A 20,612-nucleotide genomic window follows, 5' to 3' on the forward strand; every position below is an offset into this window, starting at 1 on the left:
TTTTTTTTTTTTTTTTGAGAAGTCTTGCTCTGTCATCTAGGATGGAGTGTAGTGGTGCCATCTCAAGTTACTGCAACCTCTGCCTCCCGGGTTCAAGCGATCCTCGTGCCTCAGCCTCCTATGTAGGTGGGATTACTGGTGCGCACCACCACGCCTGGCTAATTTTTTTGTATTTTAGTAGCGATGGGGTTTCACCATATTGGCCAGGCTGGTCTCAAACTCCTGGTTCCTGGTGTCAAGTGATTTGCCCGCCTCAGCCTCCCAAAGTGCTGGGATTACAGACAGATACAGGATTTCTCTGCTGGGAGTAGAGCTGTGATCTAGTAGTAGGGAAGCTTTTTTTTTTTTTTGAGATGGAGTCTTGCTCTGTCACCAGGCTGGAGTGCAGTGGCACAATCTTGGCTCACTGCAACCTCCACCTCCCGGGTTCAAGCACTCCTCCTGCCTCAGCCTCCTGAGTAGCTGGGACTACAGGCACGCACCACCACACCCAGCTAATTTTTTTGTATTTTTAGTAGAGACGGGGTTTCACCGTGTTGGCCAGGATGGTGTCGATCTCTTGACCTCATGATCCACCTGCCTCGGCCTCCCAAAGTGCTGGGATTATAGGCGTGAGCCACCGCGCCTGGCCTAGTAGTAGATAAGCTTTAACATAATTCTTAGGTGAGGTGAATCCTTCTTTGGATCTTGACTCCTGTGACCATCTTGGGTCCATCCTGCCTCCTAGGACCCTGCTGCTTGCGTGCTTGACAAGAGGGACTTGTTCAGGTCTAGCAGGAGGCTTGGCTTCTATAGAAGGCAGGAGGTGTAGAGGAGGCATTGAGGGAAGATCAGTAATGGCCAAAGGAGAGGTATGCCTGCTGGAGACACAGAAGAGGTCTGTGACCCGGAGTGTGGAGGTGGCAGAAGTAGGAAGACTTGCCTCTTTGTGGTTTTGTGCTGATAAGGGACTGAACAGAGAATCTGCCTTTTAGGGATTGGGAGCGTCAGTCATCACGTGGTGTCTGGACCTTCCAGTCAGGTCCTGAACGGGATCGTGGCTGAGCTGTTCATCCCATTCCTTCAGCAGGAAGGTAATTCCATTCATCATGGTGAGCATGCGTTTTGTACTCATCCTTGACCGTGGTTTTTCACAGTTGGAGCTTTGCTTCCATAAACCACTCCTGAAGACACACCTCCCTCAGAGAGCAAGGCTTGGAGCTGTCTGAAATATCACTGCTTCCTCCCCCTTGTACTCTGGCTTGTTTTTTGCGCTGCTTGCAAGGATTTGACTTGGTTATAAGACCTTGGACTGACTGGACTTCTGCTCTTTGTCCTAGTTCATGAAGGGACCTTAGTACACGCTGCCTCTGCCCTGGCTCTCTGGTGTAGCCGATTCACTACGGAAGTGCCCAAGAAGCTCACTGAATGGTTCAAAAAAGCTTTCAGCCTTAAAACCTCCACATCTGCGGTGAGGCACGCCTACCTGCAGTGCATGTTGGCCTCTTACCGGGGTAAGACACCTCCCAGGGCTAGTGTCCAGGTCTCCGTGCAGAGGTGACCGAGTCTTTAGGGTTTTATTAGCGTTCCTGCTTTCCCTGTTAGTTCAGCTTATTTTGCACCATTTATTTCTTCTGGAAATAAATGAGAGCATTCGGCTTAGCTCAACATCAGAATTCAGTCTTCACAACAAATTCTGACTTCTCCCCCTTGTCAGACTTTCAAAGTACAAAGTTTTTTTCAGAGAGGACCAGAACCGGAACTTGTCACTACAGTATCTGAAATCATGGAGAAATGACTCAGATAAGACTGGTTTAAGGGCCGGGTGCGGTGGCTCACACCTGTAGTCCCAGCACTTTTGGAGGCCCTGGCGGGTGGATCACCTGAGGTCAGGAGTTCGAGATCAGCCTGGCCAACATGGTGTAACCTTGTCTCTACAAAAATACAAAAATTAGCCAAGCACGATGATAGGTGCTTGTAATCCCAGCTACTTGGAAGGCTGAGACAGAATCGCTTGAGCCTGGGAGGCAGAGGTTGCAGTGAGCCGAGATCAAGCCATTGCACTGCTGCCTGGGCAACAGAGATTCCAGGGCCTCCTCTTGAGAGGGGACACCCTTCTGTGTGAAATGCCTTCTCTGATGAACTTTGTACTCACTTACTTCTTTTAATGATAAGGGAAGAAAATGTGACCACAAGAGGTTTTTGCCCTGAGTTGAAAGCAATAAATCTTTTTCTGAAATACGTCTCCCAGCTCAGAATCATAGATCATCTTTGTGCAGTGGTTTGTGAGGTTTATTCAAACCGTAGTGCTGACTATGTGCTGACTGAAGTCGTAGATTTTCCGTGGTAGAAATGTACAGGCAATACATTGTCAGCTGCCTTAGGGATATAGTGAACTCACATCCATGACTTAAAAACAGTCTGTGAGGCCAGGCAAGGTGGCTCGCGCTTGTAATCCCAGCACTTTGGGAGGCTGAGGTGGGAGGATTGCTTGAGCCCAGGAGTTTGAGACCAGCCTGGGCAACAAAGTGAGACCCCCGTCTCTACAAAAAATTAAAAAAATAGTTGGGCATGGTAGTACATGCCTGTGGTCCCAGCTACACAGGAGGCTGAGGCAGTGGGATTGCTTGAGCCCAGGAGTTCAAGGTCAGCCAGGAAAAATAGCAGGACTCTGTCTCTACCAAAAGTTATACAAAAAGTCTATGTACTATATCAGTTTGAATTATTGCTGCATTGAATGACCGTCAGTTGTAGGTGGGACCTTGAATTGTAGATGGCAAGAACTTGGTTTTACCTAGTCTCTTCAGGTTGAGCTAGTTCTGCTCATTGCATTTATTTTTAATTTATTTTTTAAAAAAGGAATGCAGCGTGCCAGAACTCAATGCTCATTGCTTTTAAAATAAACATAATATAAACCTTTTAAAAACCAAACAAAACCTTTATAATAAAGATTTCTTGGATTCAAATCCATAACATTGTCTGGAAAACTGCTTTCATTATAAAATGTTCTGATGTACCCATTTAGTAGCTACGAAAACATGGAACAACAAACCCAGGTGTGGGGGGGCGGGGAAGAAAACATGGGCTTGAGCTATAGTTTTTTTTGAGATGGAGTTTCTCTCTGTCACCCAGGCTGGAGTGTAGTGGCGTGATCTTGGCTCACTGCAACCTCCACCTCCCAGGTTTAAGCAATTCTCCAACCTCAGCTTCCTGAGTAGCTGGGATTACAGATGCCCACCACCATGCCTGGCTAATTTTTGTACTTTTTAATAGAGACAAGGTTTCGCCATGTTGGCCAGGCTGGTCTTGAACTCCTGACCTTGGGTGATCTGCCCACCTCAGCCTCCCAAAGTGTTGGGATTATAGGCATGAGCCACTGCGCCTAGCTGAACTATAGTTTTAACTGGTTTCTCCATTTTTTTTTGGAGACAGAATCTCGCTCTGTCGCCCAGGCTGGAGTGCAGTGGTGTGATCTCGGCTCACTGCAACCTCCGCCTCCCAAGCTCATGCCATTCTCCTGCCTCAGCCTTGCAAGCAGCTGGGACTACAGGCACCTACCACCACGCCCAGCTAATTTTTTTGTATTTTTAGTAGAGACGGGGTTTCACCATGTTGGTCAGGCTGCTCTGGAATTCCTGGCCTCGTGATACCCCCACCTCAGCCTCCCAAAGTGCTGGGATTACAGGCGTGAGCCACCGTGCTCGGCTTCCTTTTTTTTTTTTTTTTTTTTTTTTAAACGAGTTTAGTTCAGAGGTCAGTGGATTGGTTCTGGTTTTAGAATTTGGGTCCAAAGGTCATCTGGTATGGGGGAAGAGTACCAGGTGGGAATTGATAGGATTGAGGGTGGCTCTGACTTGCCTCAGCTAGCTGTGTGACCTTGAGCAATTCACTTAATGTCTTTGCTTATCCATCAATTGAATAACTGGACCACACCCGGCTAATTTTGTATTTTTAGTAGAGACAGGGTTTCTCCATGTTGGTCAGGCTGGTCTCGAACTCCCAACCTCAGGTGATCCACCAGCCTTGGCCTCCCAAAGTGCTGGGATTACAGGTGTGAGCTACTGCACCCAGCCATAAGGATTATCTTTCTGCCTCTAATTTTGTGGCTGTAGACTTTAAATTTTGATTTAACTTCACTTCTTTTTGAGATATTTGAAAAATTAACTGAAGGGTTTTAGTCATCTGGTTCATAGCTAGTTAGATAAATCCTTTCTCAGTCCTGTCATTTCCAAGAATCAGGATGTCCTTTAAGGTGCTTGTCCTCTCTCCACAGGTGACACACTGTTGCAGGCCCTGGACTTACTGCCCTTGCTCATCCAGACAGTGGAGAAGGCAGCCTCCCAAAGCACTCAGGTTCCCACAGTCACTGAAGGGGTTGCCGCAGCCTTGTTGCTCTTGAAGCTGTCAGTGGCTGACTCACAGGCTGGTATGAGTCCAGAGATGTCCAGGATGGTAGAGATAGAGGCCTCTGACAAGAGTCCTTGGGAGGAGTGTCTTGATGTTCAGGGTTAGCTTGGTCCTGACCACACTGGATCAGCCACAGGTTTGCTTGTCATCTGCAGGATGAATCTTAGGGTTGCATGGGCAGTGGGAATGCAGTCAGGGGACTGTCATTGTCCCACTGTCCTTCTTCGTTCTGTTGCTCCAGTGCTACACGGGCTTGTGGATGATACCCAGATGGACCAGGGTTTAGTATTGGGACTGTTTGTTTCCGTTGGTTATACATTCATACAGTACAAAATTCAAAAGGATATAACATGAGAAGCTACCCCTTCGCCCTGTCTTTTCCCTTAGCCGTTAAGTTTCCCTCCATAAACAGTGTTATCAGTTTTGCACTTTGGGAGGCCGAGGTGGGCGGGTCATGAAGTCAGGATTTCAAGACCATCCTGGCCAACATGGTGAAACCCCATCTTTACTAAAAATACAAAAATCAGCTGGGTGTGGTGGCACTTGCCTGTAATCTCAGCTTCTTGGGAGGCTGAGGCAGGAGAATCAATTGAATCCGGGAGGTGTAGGTTGTAGTGAGCTAGGATCATGCTACCGCACTCCAACCTGGGTGACAGAGCGAGACTTTGTCTCAAAAAAAAAAAAAGACAAAAAAAAAACACGATATTACCAATTTTATGTCCAGAGATAGTGTGTTTATGTAATTGAACATATTGGGTAACATACTCTATATATCATATTAGATACACTATATATACTATATATCTTCGAAATGATTCCAAATCAGTACATCAAAAAGAGCTTTCTCATTTTTTGTGGCTATATTGTATTTCAGGCTTTCTTTATTTCATCTCCCAATCTCTGCACTGGGACACACCTGAACTTAAACTTCTTTGGTTAGGAATGGAGCTCAGCTCTCCTCATGTAGTATCGTGTGCCCACCGTGGCCATGCAAGGCACTGGGCTACCTGGGGGAATGCTAAGATGAACATGACCTTCTACAGCAAATTTCAGCATGCTTACTTCATAGTAGGAGCGAGGAAATACAAAAATATATCCATAGCTTAAGAGAAAATGTGGCATTAGAGCAGTTTTGAAGGAGAGATTGCTTTTAGTTGGGGGGATGGGTATTGGGAAGGGTTTCATGGAGAAAGCATTTGAACTAGTACCCTGAAGACTGGGAAGGATTTCATTATCCTGAAGGGAATGACCCAGTGTGAGTTCAAACAGCCCCAGTCAGGGAAGGGCAGGGAAAGCCAGAGTCTGTAAACCTCGGGTATTCCAGCTTGGTGCCTGGGGTGGATGGGAATTCCGGGTGAGAAGCAGTTTACCTAGGCTCCTGTAGGCAGCAGAGAACCACCGAAGAGTTTCATACAGGATATGAAGTGATACCAGAAGGACTGAGGTCAGTTCCCCAAATGGAAGAGCACTGAGCCTCCTGCTGCAGAGGAGGGTTTGCCAACAAAGCCCACCCCAGCAGCTTCAGGATGGAGTGGATCAGCTCTGGGGGACATGATGAGCTGCGTCGTGGGGTAACCTTTTGTTTCTTGCAGAGGCCAAACTGAGCAGTTTCTGGCAGCTGATTGTGGATGAGAAAAAGCAGGTTTTCACTTCTGAGAAATTCCTGCTTATGGCTTCAGAGGATGGTAAGTTACTCCACGCTTAGTTGAACTCAGGAGTGAGGCAAAGTCTCTTTGGAAAATCTTCAGAGAAGACCCTTTCTTGACCAGCCAGTCAGGTCTGCAAAAACCTGGGCCAGAGTGATCTGACCAGCAGCTTAGCTGTTGTGGGAATAATTTCATTCCTGTAGGGAATGTAAGGTTAGGGAAGTGGGACTTGGGAGATGCATGGAGACAGAGCAGTAATGGCTGTGGAGCTACGATATGAGCTGTAATTATAGCTGATTGGGTAATTGGTGCTGTCTCCGAGGTTTTCTTGTGTTGAGGCAGCTGAGAAGCTCTTGTGGAGTCTGGCAGGCTCTACTCCCCCACCAAGAGACACAAAAACTACTGGTTTCTATCCCGGCAGAAAAGGAACAGTTGAATTTTAAATGTGTGTTTAAAATTCTACATTGCCTTAGGGGTGTCTGCCACTAATTGGTGATTTGAAAAGTCTTTTGACTCATAAATCGCAACATCCCATTAATGAGCTACAACTGTTAGTCATTTCCTGGTTTTAGAAAATTTTTTGGTTAAATTTTGAAAAGGAAATAGACTAATGTAATTCAAAAATAGATACAGTAGGGTCTACATTGAAAATTATACCACTGCTTTGATCTCTGGCTACCCAGTTCCTCAGCTATAGATAACCAATTTTATTAGCTTCTTCTGTAGCCTTGATATTTTATATATATGCAAGTAAATACCTGTATATGTTTGTTCTCTACGTTTTTTACACAAATGGTAGCGTGCCTGCCATATGTACTGTGCTTTCTAGACCTGGAAAGAGTCCGTGTCAGTCTATAATGAGCTTCATAATTTTTTTTTTTTGAGTTGGAGTTTCGCTCTTGTTGCTCAGGCTGGAGTGCAATGGTGTGATCTCAGCCCACTGCAACCTCTGCCCCCTGGGTTCAAGTGATTCTCTTGCCTCAGCCTCCTGAGTAGATAGGATTACAGGCATGCGCCACTACCACCTGGGTAATGTTTTTTTTTTTTTTTTTAGTAGAGATGGAATTTCTCCATGTTGGTCAGGCTGGTGTCGAACTCCTGACCTCAGGTAATCCACCTGCTTCGGCCTTCCAAAGTGCTGGGATTACTGGTGTGAGCCACCATGCCTGGCCTCTTTTTAGAACTTCATAGTAATTTTCTATCATTGTTGAGACAGGATCTCACTCTGTTGCCCAGGCTGGAGTGCAGCGGCACAGTCATGGCTCACTCCAGCCTCAACCTGGTCTCAGGTGGTCCTCCCACCTCAGCTTCCTGAGTATCTGGGACTATAGGTGCACATCACCACATCCAGCTAATTTCTGTATTTTTTTTAAGAGATGGGGGTTTCACCATGTTGCCCAGGCTGATCTTGAACTCCTGGGCTTAAGCAGTCCTCCTGCCTCAGCCTCCCAAAGTGCTGGTATTATAGATGTGAGCCATGGTGCCTGGCCTTAGTCTTTTTTTTTTTTTTTTTTTTGGAGACAGTCTCGCTCTGTTGCCCAGGCTATAGTGCAGTGGCACAATCTCTGCTCACTGCAACCTCCACCTCCCAGGTTCAAGCAATTCTCCTGTCTCAGCCTCCTGAGTAGCTGAGACTACAGGTGCGCACCACCACACCTGGTTAGTTTTTGTATTTTTAGTGGAGACGGGGTTTTACCATGTTGGCCAGGCTGGTCTCAAACTCCTGACCTCGGGTGACCTGCCTGCTTTGGCCTCCCGGAGTGCTGGGATTACAGGCATGAGCCACTGCACCTGGCCGGTAATTTTTAATTATTTAAAACAAAGTAGGTTGGGGCTGGGCACGGTGGCTCACACCTGTAATCCCAGCACTTTGGGAGGCCAAGGCAGGCGGATCGTGAGGTCAAGAGATTGAAACCTCGTCTCTACTAAAAATACAAAATTAAGCTGGGCAGAGTGGCAGGTGCCTGTAATCCCAGCTACTCAGGAGGCTGAGACAGGAGAATCACTTGAACTGGGAGGTGGAGGGTGTAATGAGCCAAGACTGTGCCACTGCACTCTAGCCTGGACAACAGAGCAAAACTCTGTCTCAAAAAAAGTAAAAATAGGCTAGATGCAGTGGCTCACGCCTGTAATCGTAGCACTTTGGGAGACCAAGGCAGGGGGATCACCTGAGGTCAGGAGTTCAAGACCAACCTGGCCAACTTGGTGAAACCTTGTCTCTACTAAAAATATAAAACTTAGCTGGGCGTGGTGGCCGGTGCCTGTAATCCCAGCTACTCAGGAGGCTGAGGCAGGAGAATCACGTGAACCTGGGAGGCAGAGGTTGCAATGAACCGAGATCGTGCCACTGCACTCCAGCCTAGGTGACAAGAGCAAAACTCCATCTCAAAAAAAAAAAGAAAAAAAAATATATATAGTTCAAGTAAGTAAAAACAGTATATACTTTTCTTATTGCAAAATACATGTGTGCACAATAAGCAAAAAAGAAAAAACCAACTGTAATTTCACTTCAAGTGATAATCACATTTTTATTTTGTGGTGAATTTTCAGTTCATTCCAGTTATTTCTGGGTATACATATGTGTGTGTACACTTAACTATTTTAAAAACACTTCTACTCCTTTTCTTCCCTTCTAGCCCTGTGTACTGTGTTGCATCTGACAGAGAGACTTTTCCTTGACCACCCGCATAGACTCACTGGCAACAAAGTTCAGTACGTGAGGCTGGCTTACCTTTTCTTTTGGGCCAAATGAGGCGAAGGCTAGCAGGAACCTGAGAAAGGGTGTGTGGCAGGTGGAAGGGTTGGCTGCAAAAAGCCCTGCTCCCGGCCTTCCCCCAGACCTGTCTGTCCCTGTGCTTGCAGGCAGTACTACCGGGCTCTGGTCGCGGTGCTCCTGAGCCGCACCTGGCACGTCCGCAGGCAGGCTCAGCAGACAGTTCGGAAGCTGCTATCCTCTCTTGGGGGCTTTAAGCTGGCGCACGGACTGCTGGAGGAGCTGAAGACTGTCCTCAGTTCTCACAAGGTGAGGGCATCTGGGCTCTAGAACTGGGGCTTTTGGATCCACTTAGCTGCCCCTGCTTATGCTGTGGGGTTTTGGCTGGGCCACTCCCTGACTGTTCTTTCTTATTCTGTGTGATGCCAGCATCTTCTGCTCTGCCGTCGAGCTCCAGTAACATCTTTCATAGGATTCCTTTTCCTTTTCAGAGACTTTTTTCCCACATGTAGCTTCTTAACCTTTTTTCCAGGGTCTTTTGGGTTTTTGTTTTGTTTTGTTTTGCTCACTGCAACCTCAACTTCCCAAGCTCGAATAGTCCTTCCACCTCAGCCTCCCAAGTTGCTGGGACTATGGGTGCACACCACCTATAGTGGCCACTAATTTTTTGATTTTTTATTTTTTGTAGAGATGGGGTCTCGCCATGTTGCCCAGGCTGATCTCGAACTTCTAGGCTGAAGTGATCCTCCTACCTCGGCTTCCCAAAGTGTTGGGATTACACGCACAAGCCACCGTGCCCTCCCCCTTTATCCTTGATTAATTGAATAATGCTTTATGTTTTTAAAGCACTTTGTACTTTTGAAGCATTTTCTACCCATTTTTTCTTTTGATTTTTTTTTTTTTAAACAATGCCTTTCAAAGGCAAATAGGGCTTGGTATTCTTGTGTCATGTGAATTGACCGGGGTTCTAGGAGCTCAAATGACTTGCACAGTGTCTCCCCCGATGGAGGGAGACCCCCAAAGACCTGGATCTTATTTCTGTGCTCTTTGTGCTGTGTTCCACTGCTTTCCTTCCTCCCTAAGCCTGTTGAGGAATGTGGCCAGTGACAGACTTGCCATCACAGGCTGGGTCTCCTGGACCAGTTCCTGTTGCCTTCTTTATCCCCGTAGGCTTTTTAGATGCAAAGTCACAGGTGCTTCCTTCTTCCAGGCACATCTCACAGCCTGTGGGTCCCATTGCAGGAAGCTGGGTATCCATCTCCACTCCAGCAAGGACCCCAGGGAAGAACTGAGTGAGGAGCCGCTGTGTCCGTGGCATGTTTGGTTCCTGTGTTCCAAGCCTGCACAGGGCTCTTAGCAGTGGGGTTCTTATGTTTTATCTCACGTGTCTCCACACAGGTGCTGCCCTTAGAGGCGCTGGTGACTGATGCTGGAGAGGTGACTGAGGCGGGCAAGGCCTACGTGCCTCCACGGGTGCTGCAGGAGGCTCTGTGTGTCATCTCTGGTGTGCCAGGGCTCAAGGGTGATGTCACTGACACCGAACAACTGGCCCAGGAGATGCTGATCATCTCCCACCACCCATCCTTAGGTCTGTGACTGCGGTGGGTGAGGGAAAGCCTGGGGCTTTAGGGGATGGGGTAAGAGCAGGCCAGGCAGAAGGCCTCAAAGAGCTCCCTTCCCCTTCAGTGGCTGTGCAGTCTGGACTTTGGCCAGCACTTCTTGCCAGGATGAAGATCGATCCTGAAGCCTTTATCACCAGGCACCTGGATCAGATCATTCCCAGGATCACCACTCAGAGTCCCCTAAACCAGGTGATGGGCACATGAGCTGGTCTGGCCTCAGGTCGGGGAGGGGCCCTCTCATCACAGGGTACAGGAAGAGAGGATTCAAAGAAGCAGGTGAAGGTGGGTAAAATGTAGGCTTGGACCCTTGGACGTGACAGAAATGTAAACTGGTTTAAGCACAAAAGGGAACTTACTGCCTCATTTACCTGCAAAGTCCAAGGATATGACTGGCTTTAGCTAATGCTGACTATAGGGGTTCAGATGTTACCCTTGGGACATTGTAGGTGATGTCTCTCTTACTCTGTCCCATCCATCTTTGTCTCTTGGCTCTGTTTTCCACGATGTGGGCTCCATTCTCAGGCTTTCCCTTTCTGGTAGCACAAGAGCTGCTAGAGTTCCACGCTTTGTCTCCCCGTCAGCTTCTGGGGGAAGAGCTTGCTTGTTTCAATAACGTCTACTGGCTTGGGGTTGCTTTGACCCTGATTAATCTGACTTGGGAGCCATGCTCATCTCTGCGCCGCTCCTTCTGCTCTGGGTCTATACCTACCTCTGAAAAAAGTGAGGGCAGCTCCACCTGAACCATGGAGATTGAGAATTGGGAAGGAGTGTATCCCCTCACGTCAGGTGCTGTGTCAGACAGAGGGGCACTGCTCGGTAAGGAAAGCAGACATAGACTCCAACCGGCCACTGTGATGGACAGTGCCCAGGAGTTAACAAGGCAATGGCATGAAGAATGGGAGCCAGTGCCAGGGGCATTCAGGTGTGGTGGACCTCTTGCCAGTGCCAGCCTTGGCACACACTGACCATGTCTGCGTTTGTCTGGCAGTCCTCCATGAACGCCATGGGCTCCCTTTCCATCCTGTCACCGGACCGGGTCCTCCCACAGCTCATCAGCACCATCACTGCCTCCGTGCAGAACCCTGCACTGCGCCTGGTGACGCGGGAGGAGTTTGCCATTATGCAGACCCCTGCTGGGGAGCTGTATGACAAATCCATCATCCAGAGGTGAGACCTCACTTGTGGGCTCGGTTTCCTTTGCTCCCCAAGGGATAGTTTTCTTGCATGTAGGATGGAGCCAGCACCTCTTGTGGGTCGAGTGCAACAGCCTATCCATTCATTGGCTAAGGGCCTGCTGTGTCCCCGGCATGGTGCTTAGGTCCTGGGTACTAAAGTGTGTCCAGTATCCGGCACTTTGCTCGTGCACAGTGCTTAATAGCTAGTTGGAATTTCATGGCTGGTGGGAGACTGACAGGCCTTGCGGTTCTTTTCAAGCTGGCTGATGACCCACTCTGGTGTTTCAGTGCCCAGCAGGACAGTATAAAAAAGGCCAACATGAAGCGAGAGAACAAAGCTTATTCCTTCAAAGAGCAGATCATCGAGCTGGAGCTGAAAGAGGTAAGGACACAAAGGCACTCGCAGAAGGTGGCTGCTGAGCTTGGTGGCCTCAGGCCGGTGGCTTTTCCCACTGCATATATGCTGTTCACTTGGATCATCCTGAGGCCCATGGCACACTCCTCTGATGTCTCTGACCAGTGTCTGGTGCACCGGCACACTCTCCCTTCACCCTTGCTCCATAGCTTCTTCCACCCACAACTCAAATCCAGCTTCTTCCTCTGCTGGGTGCTGGCGGCAGTGCCCGTGTCTCCTCTGCTAAGTGGTGTTGCTGAATTCCATGTCTGTCCCCCAACTTCCTTGAAGGCTGGGACCCATCTAGACTCCTGATAGTAGGCACAGCGCCTGGTACAGTGGGACTTCTGGGGAATCCTGGCTTGATTGCTGAATTCAGCTTTGGGCAGAGCGGGTTCTGACAGGAACAGAGCACATAGGACTCTTTCCTATCTCAGCGTTGGCCCTTCTCTCTGTCTTCACAAGGCAGGATTCTTCTTGTCTTTCACATCTCAGTCCACATGTGCCCTTCTCAGAGAGGTGGCCAGCCTGTCCACCCTATCGAAAGTAGACTCCACCCTTCCTCCCTGTGACTAAGCATCATATTTGTTTCTTTACTAAGAGTTGTCGTGACCCAAAAGCATCTGGTGTATGTGTTGGTTTACTTGTTTATTGTCTATCTTCCCCGGCTAGATTGTGAGCTCCGTGAGGGCAGGGACTTGATCTTGTTCCCTCCGGTATTCCTGCCGTCGGGAACGGTGCCTGGCACAATGCAGGTGCTCACTAAGTGTTTGCTGAATGAGTGAGTGAGTTCTGTGGCTTGTTGTTTCAGGCCGCTATAGCAGGCCTTTTCTAGGCTCAGCTTATCCTGTGGGAGAGCTTACTTCTCTATTGCTGTCTCCATTCTATAGAAATGAGGTGGCTATGGATTTTGTGGGAGGTTGGGGGTGCACATGGTGGGTTCAGAGGCCCAACTCACAGACTTAGAGCTGGCGTGGTGCTGTTTGTGTGGAAGCAAGCTCACCTTCCTCTGTGGGGGAGGGAGGTCTGTTCCCTGGAGATAAGATTGGTTGGTTTGCCCATCCGCTTTAGGAGATAAAGAAGAAGAAAGGCATCAAAGAGGAGGTGCAGCTGACCAGCAAGCAGAAGGAGATGCTGCAGGCCCAGCTGGACAGGGAGGCGCAGGTCCGGAGGCGGCTGCAGGAGGTGAGTGCCCACCCCTGCCACACACTCATGCCGGAAGAGTGCTGGCTAGCTTGGTCCCGCTCCTTGCTGTCACAAGCAGGGCCCTGCTGACCTGCCTCCTGGGCAACTCTGCTTGCAGCTGGATGGGGAGCTGGAGGCGGCGCTTGGACTGCTGGACATCATCCTGGTCAAGAACCCATCCGGCCTGACCCAGTACATCCCTGTTTTGGTCGACTCTTTCCTGCCCTTGCTGAAGTCTCCCTTGGCTGCTCCCAGGATCAAGAACCCCTTCTTGTCCTTGGCTGCCTGTGTCATGCCCTCTAGGCTCAAGGCTTTGGGTTAGTCCTTGTTTGCTGGCTGCAGGGATGGTTCAGGGGTGCCCCTGAGTGCTTTTGGGGAGGTGGGTGGTGACCTCAGCTGCTGAGTTTTGTTTTCTTGTGGAAGCAGCCTTGGAGGCTCAAGCTGGATGTGCTTAGCAGAGACGTGGTGCCTCCTCTTCTCTCCCACTTCACATCTGTGCCTTCCCTCTGAGGAGCAGATTTTAGATGCTAGTCAGTGTTCGATCTTTGTGTACCAGTTTTAAAACTAAGAAGTCAGAAGTTCAGTGGCAGTGAGGATGGTTTGGTGCAGTGTGGTGGCTCAGCCCAGCCCAGGTCTCCTGAGCAGCCACATGACAGTAGTGAACAGAGGCCCCTGTGACCTTTAGCTTCCTGTTAGCTCTGGAGAAACAAACACCAGGCAGGGTGGCTGGCAGTTCTGGTGGCCTTGCTTTTGTGGTTGGTTAATGGCCTTTAGCAGACTTCTATCCTGACCTAACAAGGATGTTCCCATGAGTGAGGCCAGAATCTGGGAACTGTTCTGAGTGGAAAAGTCAGTTGGTGCATATGGAACCTGCCAGAAGTGTCACCTGGCTGGCTGGGCTTGTTGCGTAGAGGTGGATGGAGGTGCTGCACAGATAGAGCTGTACTCTTGGCTGAATGACCCTTCCAGTGGCCCTTGTCTCCTGTCAGCGTAGTCATTTTTTGAATGTCCAAAGGGCAACTCCCTGCCTACCTGCCCTCTGAGGCTGTCACAAAGATCAAGTAAGAAATTAGGTTGGGGACATTTTGGCAAAGCAGATTTTTTTTTTTTTTTTTTTTTTTTTTTTTTTTTTTTTTGAGACGGAGTCTCGCTCTGTCGCCCGGGCTGGAGTGCAGTGGCCGGCTCTCAGCTCACTGCAAGCTCCGCCTCCCGGGTTTACGCCATTCTTCTGCCTCAGCCTCCCGAGTAGCTGGGACTACAGGCGCCTGCCACCTCGCCCGGCTAGTTTTTTTTTTTATTTTTTTAGTAGAGACGGGGTTTCACCGTGTTAGCCAGGATGGTCTCCATCTCCTGACCTCGTGATCCGCCCGTCTCGGCCTCCCAAAGTGCTGGGATTACAGGCTTGAGCCACCGTGCCCGGCCCGGAGCAGATTATTTTAAGTCAGAAGGGTGAGGCACTGGGTCCCCTGTTTGAACCTGGGCTGGATTCTGCATCTCTGTGTGTGTCATCCCCTGCCGGGTCTCTCCTCTTCAACACAGGCACTTTGGTGAGCCACGTAACCCTGCGCCTGCTGAAGCCAGAGTGTGTCCTGGATAAGTCCTGGTGCCAGGAAGAGCTGTCAGTGGCTGTGAAGAGGGCAGTGACGCTGCTGCACACCCACACCATCACCAGCAGGGTGGGCAAGGGGGAATCAGGTAAGGGCTGGGACGGGATCAGGGGCACCAGGCGGTGTGAGCTGGTGCCAGGAATGCTGCTCGAGGCACAGCGTCACCCAGGGCCTCCTGAGCCTGGGGGGTTGGACCAGATGGAGGATTTCCGAGTTGAACCCTGGTAGTCTGTGAGTTGCTGTGAGCCCAGTTGAGTGTTTACTTTTTGTCACTGGCGTCCCCTTCTCTGTTTTAACTCTCACATCCTGGAACTGGGAAGTGCTTGGCAGTAGTAGCAGAATTGGTTTTAGACTGGACTACCAGCTGCTGTCTCCGTCCTCGTGCCCTGTGCTTCCAGGTGTCAGAACGGGCTTCTGGCCCATCCCTTCCCTACCTTCCCTGAGGATGGAAATAGGCAGCAGTGGCCCGGGTCCCTGCCCTGCCTGCAGGATCTTATCTGCTTCTCACTCTCACAGGTGCTGCGCCCTTGTCCGCGCCAGCCTTCTCCTTAGTCTTCCCGTTTCTGAAGATGGTGCTGACCGAGATGTCCCACCACAGTGAGGAGGAGGAGGAGCGGATGGCCCAGATTCTTCAGATCCTCACTGTCCACGCCCAACTGAGGGCCTCCCCCAGCACCCTACCCGGGCGAGTGGACGAGGTTGGCAGGGAAGCTCTTCTCTCCCCTTGGTTTAAAGGAGATCAGGGAGGCAGGGCCTGTGGACACTTTCCGTCTCATGAACAGTTCTGGTGGGGAAATAGAGGGTGTATGTTTATACCAACAGCAGTCTCACACAGTGTTGTGGGTTTTTCAAGGCAAAAACGGGTCAGACTGCTTCTTTCACGTGACTGTAGACGCTGGCTCTCCTGCCATCCCTTTGCATATCAGTGCACCTGATTCAATTTGTTGGCTGCATGAGATTCTGCACTGTGGATGTATCATGTTTTACTTAATTCTTTATCTGTTGATGAGTATCTTAAGGTTGTTTCTAACTTTTCCCTGTTTTGAGCAGCACTATGATGTGCCCTCTTGTATGTACATGCCCCTTACTTACCCAGTGTGAGCGTTTCTTTAGGACAGGTTCATTGGACATGGAATTACTAGATTATATGGCATATTCTGAGCTATACTGTCACCAAGAGTTTTCTTTTTCTCAAAGCCTAATGCAACCTCAGATAGTATTAATATTGTCAGTGATGGGTGAAAGAATGGTATCTCATTTTATTTTGCATTTCTTACAAAGTTGAATGTTTCTTCATATGTTTATGGTCTTTCTGGATTTCGTAGTGTGAATTTCAAGCAAGTTTCAGAATTTAGTTTTTAGTTCCTGAGGATCATGGTTGACTGGGGTTAGCACCTGTGGACCTAACTGTAAACCTAATGAGGTTTCTATGGTGGGGCCGGTTGTATGATCCAGAATGTTCCCCTGTGGGTGAGGGGGTGCCCTGTCATTGGCCGCCTGGGTTGCAGACCTCCCCACAGCCTCATCTCTACTTACCTGCCGTTCTTTCCTAGAATGGCCCAGAGTTGCTGCCTCGCGTGGCCATGCTGCGTCTTCTGACTTGGGTGATCGGGACGGGCTCGCCCCACTTACAGGTGACCTGGTTTTCAGTTGGCTGTTGCTGTGACTCAGTTTGTGACCCAGACCTCAGGTCCCAGTATAAAGGGTGGAGTCCTAGTTTCCTTTCAGCCCTCACTTTTGGACTTTGGTAGAAAAACTGCTTTAGAGAGCCAGCCTGACTGTTGTTAGCTAGTGAGGGGTTTTGCCACTGGAGCTGGGGTCTTAGCCCTTGCAGTGCTGTAGGGGTGGCCGTTCTCAGTGCATATCCCTCTCTGGCCCCATAGTAGTAAATGATTTGCTGACTGAACCAGTGGATTGGTGTTTTTCTTAGGTTCTAGCTTCAGACACCCTGACTACCCTGTGTGCCAGCAGCAGTGGTGATGATGGCTGTGCCTTTGCAGAGCAGGAGGAGGTGGACGTGCTGCTCTGTGCCTTGCAGTCCCCGTGTGCCAGCGTGCGGGAAACTGTGCTCCGGGTGTGTGTTCAGTCTCTCACAGAGCCTCTGCAGTGTCCCTTGTCACTCTATGCAAGTGCAAATTGCATGATGAGCATTTAAGAGACTGTCCCTCACCCTGGCGGGAGGCCTAGAGACAAAGAGAAGTCACTTGGTTGGGGTCTCTCTGAGAATCAGAAAACCAAGCAGTCATGATGTATCACTGTATTTTTTCCTTTACCTTGGAACACTTCACTTAATTTTTTTTTTTTTTTTTTGAGATGGAGTCTCGCTGTGTCGCCCCAGGGCTGGAGTGGCTAGTGCCGGATCTCAGCTGCACTGCAAGCCTCCGCGCCTCGCCCGGAGTTTACAGCCATTCTCCCCGCCTCAGGCCCTCCGAAGTAAGCTGGGACTACAGGCCGCCCGCGCACCCGCGTCGCTCCCGGCTAAGTTTTGTATTTTTTTTTTTTTTTTTTTTTTTGAGACGAAGTCTCGCTCTGTCCCCAGGGCTGGAGTGCAGTGCCGGATCTAGCTCACTGCAAGCTCCCGCCCTACCACGCGGGTTTGACGCCGTTCTCCCTCCCGCTCACCCTCACCCGAGTAGCTGGGAGCTACAGAGCGCCTTTTTTGTATTTTTAGTAGAGACGGGGTTTCACCGTGTTAGCCAGGATGGTCTTGATCTCCTGACCTCGTGATCCACCCGCCTCGGCCTCCCAAAGTGCTGGAATTACAGGCTTGAGCCACCGCGCCCGGCCACTTCACTTAATTTTTAAACTAAAATGTAGACTTTGGTACTTCCACAGACAGACCTAACTTGCAGGAGGAGTTCATTTCTTTAGCCCATTGCCATGTACTTGGCTTTTTTTCATGGCTTTTGGACCAAAAACTAGAGCATCCCCTTGGAGTGGTAAGACAGTGGTTCCTACCTGCTGGTCCATAGCCTCCTGCTATTGATATGTGACAGTTTTCACTGGCTTTTGGTAAAATGTGAAAAATGATGACAATATGGTAAATTTTCCTTAAAATTATTTGAACTAAAGGAACACCTTTTTCTGAGGTTTTATCTGTCTGGTTTATTTAACGTTTTAATTTTCACATTAAAAAACATTTTACCACCTCACACACTAAGGAACTTAGAGTTAATTTTAATTGATTTCACTTTAACCACTTGTGGTTAGTGGCTCCATCTTGGACAGTACAGCCTAGAGAGAGGTGAGGAGGCAGGTCAGAGGCTTTTCGGAAAGATGGTGCCTCATGCGGTCCAATCCCACCCCTTCCAGGGGCTGATGGAACTCCACATGGTATTGCCAGCACCTGATACCGATGAGAAGAATGGCCTGAACCTTCTGCGGAGACTCTGGGTGGTCAAGTTTGACAAGGAAGAGGAGATCCGGAAGCTGGCTGAGAGGTGAGAGAGTCAGTATGTCGTTTTCTCCTGCTCCATCCTCTCTTCCTTTAGGAAATAACGGAACCCAGCGTGTTCAGCCTCCAGTGGGAAGAAGGGCCGGGCCGGCGGGGGGCCGGGCCAGTGGGGCAGATGCTGCGGATTGTTGTCTAAGCAGCCCCCACTGTGGATCTCCCACAGGCTCTGGTCAATGATGGGCCTAGACCTGCAGCCAGACCTCTGCTCCTTGCTGATCGATGACGTGATCTATCATGAGGCAGCTGTAAGGCAGGCGGGGGCCGAAGCCCTTTCCCAGGCAGTGGCACGTTACCAGCGGCAGGCAGCGGAGGTTATGGGCAGGCTCATGGAGATTTACCAGGAGAAGCTCTACGTGAGTGACTGTGCAGCCCTGATGCAGTCTGGGTGTGTGCGGTTGGGTGGGTCTCTGCTCAGCCCCCTACTGCTCCAGACAGGAATCTCAGGGCTCACGGTGGCTCAGGGTAGCTGTGGCTAGTTTCCCACCTCACAGTCCTGGTGCCCAGGTCATTGATCTGCCCATTGCAAAGCATTTACCAACTTGTCTGTTGCAGCGGCCGCCCCCAGTGCTGGATGCTTTGGGACGAGTTATTTCAGAATCTCCTCCAGATCAGTGGGAAGCCAGGTATAACAATTGTTCCAGCCTTGTTCTACTTCAACCTTTCTGAGATGTAGTGGGTTGGCTGGGTGGGTGCTGTGAGGAGGCAGCATGGGATAATGAAAGAGCAGGACCTCCCTCAGAGTTGGGGAGGGGTGAGTTCAAGTGTTGGCCCCTCCTACGCTAGCTGCGTGACTGCGAGCATGTTTCTCCTTTTCCCCAGGCCTCTGTTTCCTCATCTGTATGCAGGGCACAATAACAGAAGCTACCAGCCTTTCTCCACAGAGCCCACGAGTAGCAGTTGGAGGATTAGACAGATGTCTGGGAGCAAGTGGGACCTTGAAAGACGCTTGCCTCCCACAGAGCAGGCACAAAATAGGCGAGGGTGTTAGTTTTCTGAATGGCTTATCCTGGCCATGTCCACTCTGTGAGGCCTCGTGTGTCAGTGTAGGGTGGTGTATGGGCCATCCTGGCTTATTTTTCATTCTAGACCATCAGCCAGGGATAGGACACAGATTCTTTGCTCCATGACTGGAAAGAATAATACCACTTTGCCCTTGGAGAGTGTGTTCACTTCCACAGGCCTCTGCATCTGGTTCCTTTACCTCCGTCTTCTCTTACGACCTGCCTTACAGGTAGAGGGGTGAGCACTGCACTCACATTCCTCTCTGAGGGAACCGATGCAGGGCTGCTCACCCAGTAGGAGGTAAAATCAGGGCAGATGGCAGGTCTCCATATGACAAGCGGGTTGTTCCAGAACATTGGGTGTGCGCTGGGTGATGGGCTTCATGCTGTTCTCTGCCCCCAAAACGGTGTTTACCTCAGGCAAGCTCCCTCTCCGTGCCGTGCACCGGCAGAGGTTCCACTGGTGGAGGAGGCCCATTGGCTGCCCCTCCTGATGTACTCCCACTTCTTTCGCAGGTGTGGCTTGGCGTTGGCCCTCAACAAGCTCTCCCAGTATCTGGACAGCTCTCAGGTGAAGCCACTCTTCCAATTTTTTGTCCCTGATGCCCTCAACGACCGACACCCAGATGTCCGGAAGTGCATGTTGGATGCAGCCCTCGCAACACTCAACACTCACGGGAAGGTAAGGGGGTCGGTCCCAGCCTGCTAAGGAGACACGGGGGAGGCAGGCTGTAGGGCTGAGCAGGGGCCAGAGATGCTGAGTGCCAGGAGTCCTGGCAGAGCACTTTAAGCCAAAAAGACCACAATAGTATGTTAAATTCTTTTAAGTCTGTAGCAGTCCTGCCAGAAAACTGGAAGAGCCGCTGGCTGGCATGTCAGGATGCCTGTCCCAGAGCTAGACTTGGTCTTGGTCCTCAGGGCAGGGACTGTCGTCCCCAGATGTAGCCTATAGGGTTGACCTGAGGCTCTGAGGGGTTTGGCTTTCCAGGAGAACGTCAACTCGCTGTTGCCAGTATTCGAGGAGTTCCTGAAGAACGCGCCCAATGATGCCAGCTACGATGCTGTGCGACAGAGTGTGGTGGTCCTGATGGGCTCTCTGGCCAAGCACCTGGACAAGAGTGACCCCAAAGTGAAGCCCATTGTTGCCAAGCTCATTGCTGCCCTCTCAACCCCCTCCCAGCAGGTACCTGCCATTTGACCTGGGACCCACATGCCAGTTAGAGAATTGGGACCTGGCTGTGGTTAGGCAGTGGGATGCTAGGGGAGGAATCGGACAATCAGGGCCTAGAAAGCCCAGTTCTTGGTAAGGATTCACCCCTTCTCCCAGGGGAGAGCCTGGTTTCTAGTCAGGAACACTCCTGGAGAGGGAGTTTCTTTGTTACTTTGTTCTAGTAGACCTCCCAGATAGTTCCATTTTTTTCTACTCACC

General features: G+C 50.0%; 1 protein-coding gene across 3 annotated transcripts in view; it reads left to right on the top strand.

Moving 5' to 3' along the window:
- The window catches only part of GCN1 (GCN1 activator of EIF2AK4), a 69,734-nt gene that overhangs the window by 20,584 nt on the left and 28,538 nt on the right, over positions 1–20,612 (top strand). Inside the window, exons 13-33 of one of the 3 annotated variants that reach the window (XM_017879054.1) lie at positions 975–1,073; positions 1,320–1,493; positions 4,253–4,405; positions 5,979–6,071; positions 8,669–8,744; positions 8,895–9,054; positions 10,144–10,333; positions 10,414–10,556; positions 11,356–11,534; positions 11,831–11,924; positions 13,008–13,121; positions 13,240–13,438; positions 14,661–14,816; positions 15,245–15,426; positions 16,282–16,362; positions 16,659–16,802; positions 18,041–18,168; positions 18,346–18,535; positions 18,735–18,805; positions 19,700–19,865; positions 20,172–20,366. In XM_017879054.1, coding sequence (XP_017734543.1) covers positions 975–1,073; positions 1,320–1,493; positions 4,253–4,405; positions 5,979–6,071; positions 8,669–8,744; positions 8,895–9,054; positions 10,144–10,333; positions 10,414–10,556; positions 11,356–11,534; positions 11,831–11,924; positions 13,008–13,121; positions 13,240–13,438; positions 14,661–14,816; positions 15,245–15,426; positions 16,282–16,362; positions 16,659–16,802; positions 18,041–18,168; positions 18,346–18,535; positions 18,735–18,805; positions 19,700–19,865; positions 20,172–20,366 — 2,987 coding nt within the window. The remainder of the gene's footprint in view (positions 1–974; positions 1,074–1,319; positions 1,494–4,252; positions 4,406–5,978; positions 6,072–8,668; positions 8,745–8,894; positions 9,055–10,143; positions 10,334–10,413; positions 10,557–11,355; positions 11,535–11,830; positions 11,925–13,007; positions 13,122–13,239; positions 13,439–14,660; positions 14,817–15,244; positions 15,427–16,281; positions 16,363–16,658; positions 16,803–18,040; positions 18,169–18,345; positions 18,536–18,734; positions 18,806–19,699; positions 19,866–20,171; positions 20,367–20,612) is intronic. The other 2 variants (XM_017879055.1, XM_017879056.1) reach the window with 2 other exon arrangements.

The sequence above is a fragment of the Rhinopithecus bieti genome, unplaced genomic scaffold, assembly GCF_001698545.2.
Source record: "Rhinopithecus bieti isolate Rb0 unplaced genomic scaffold, ASM169854v2 scaffold_11938, whole genome shotgun sequence".
Taxonomy (NCBI): Eukaryota; Metazoa; Chordata; class Mammalia; order Primates; family Cercopithecidae; genus Rhinopithecus; species Rhinopithecus bieti.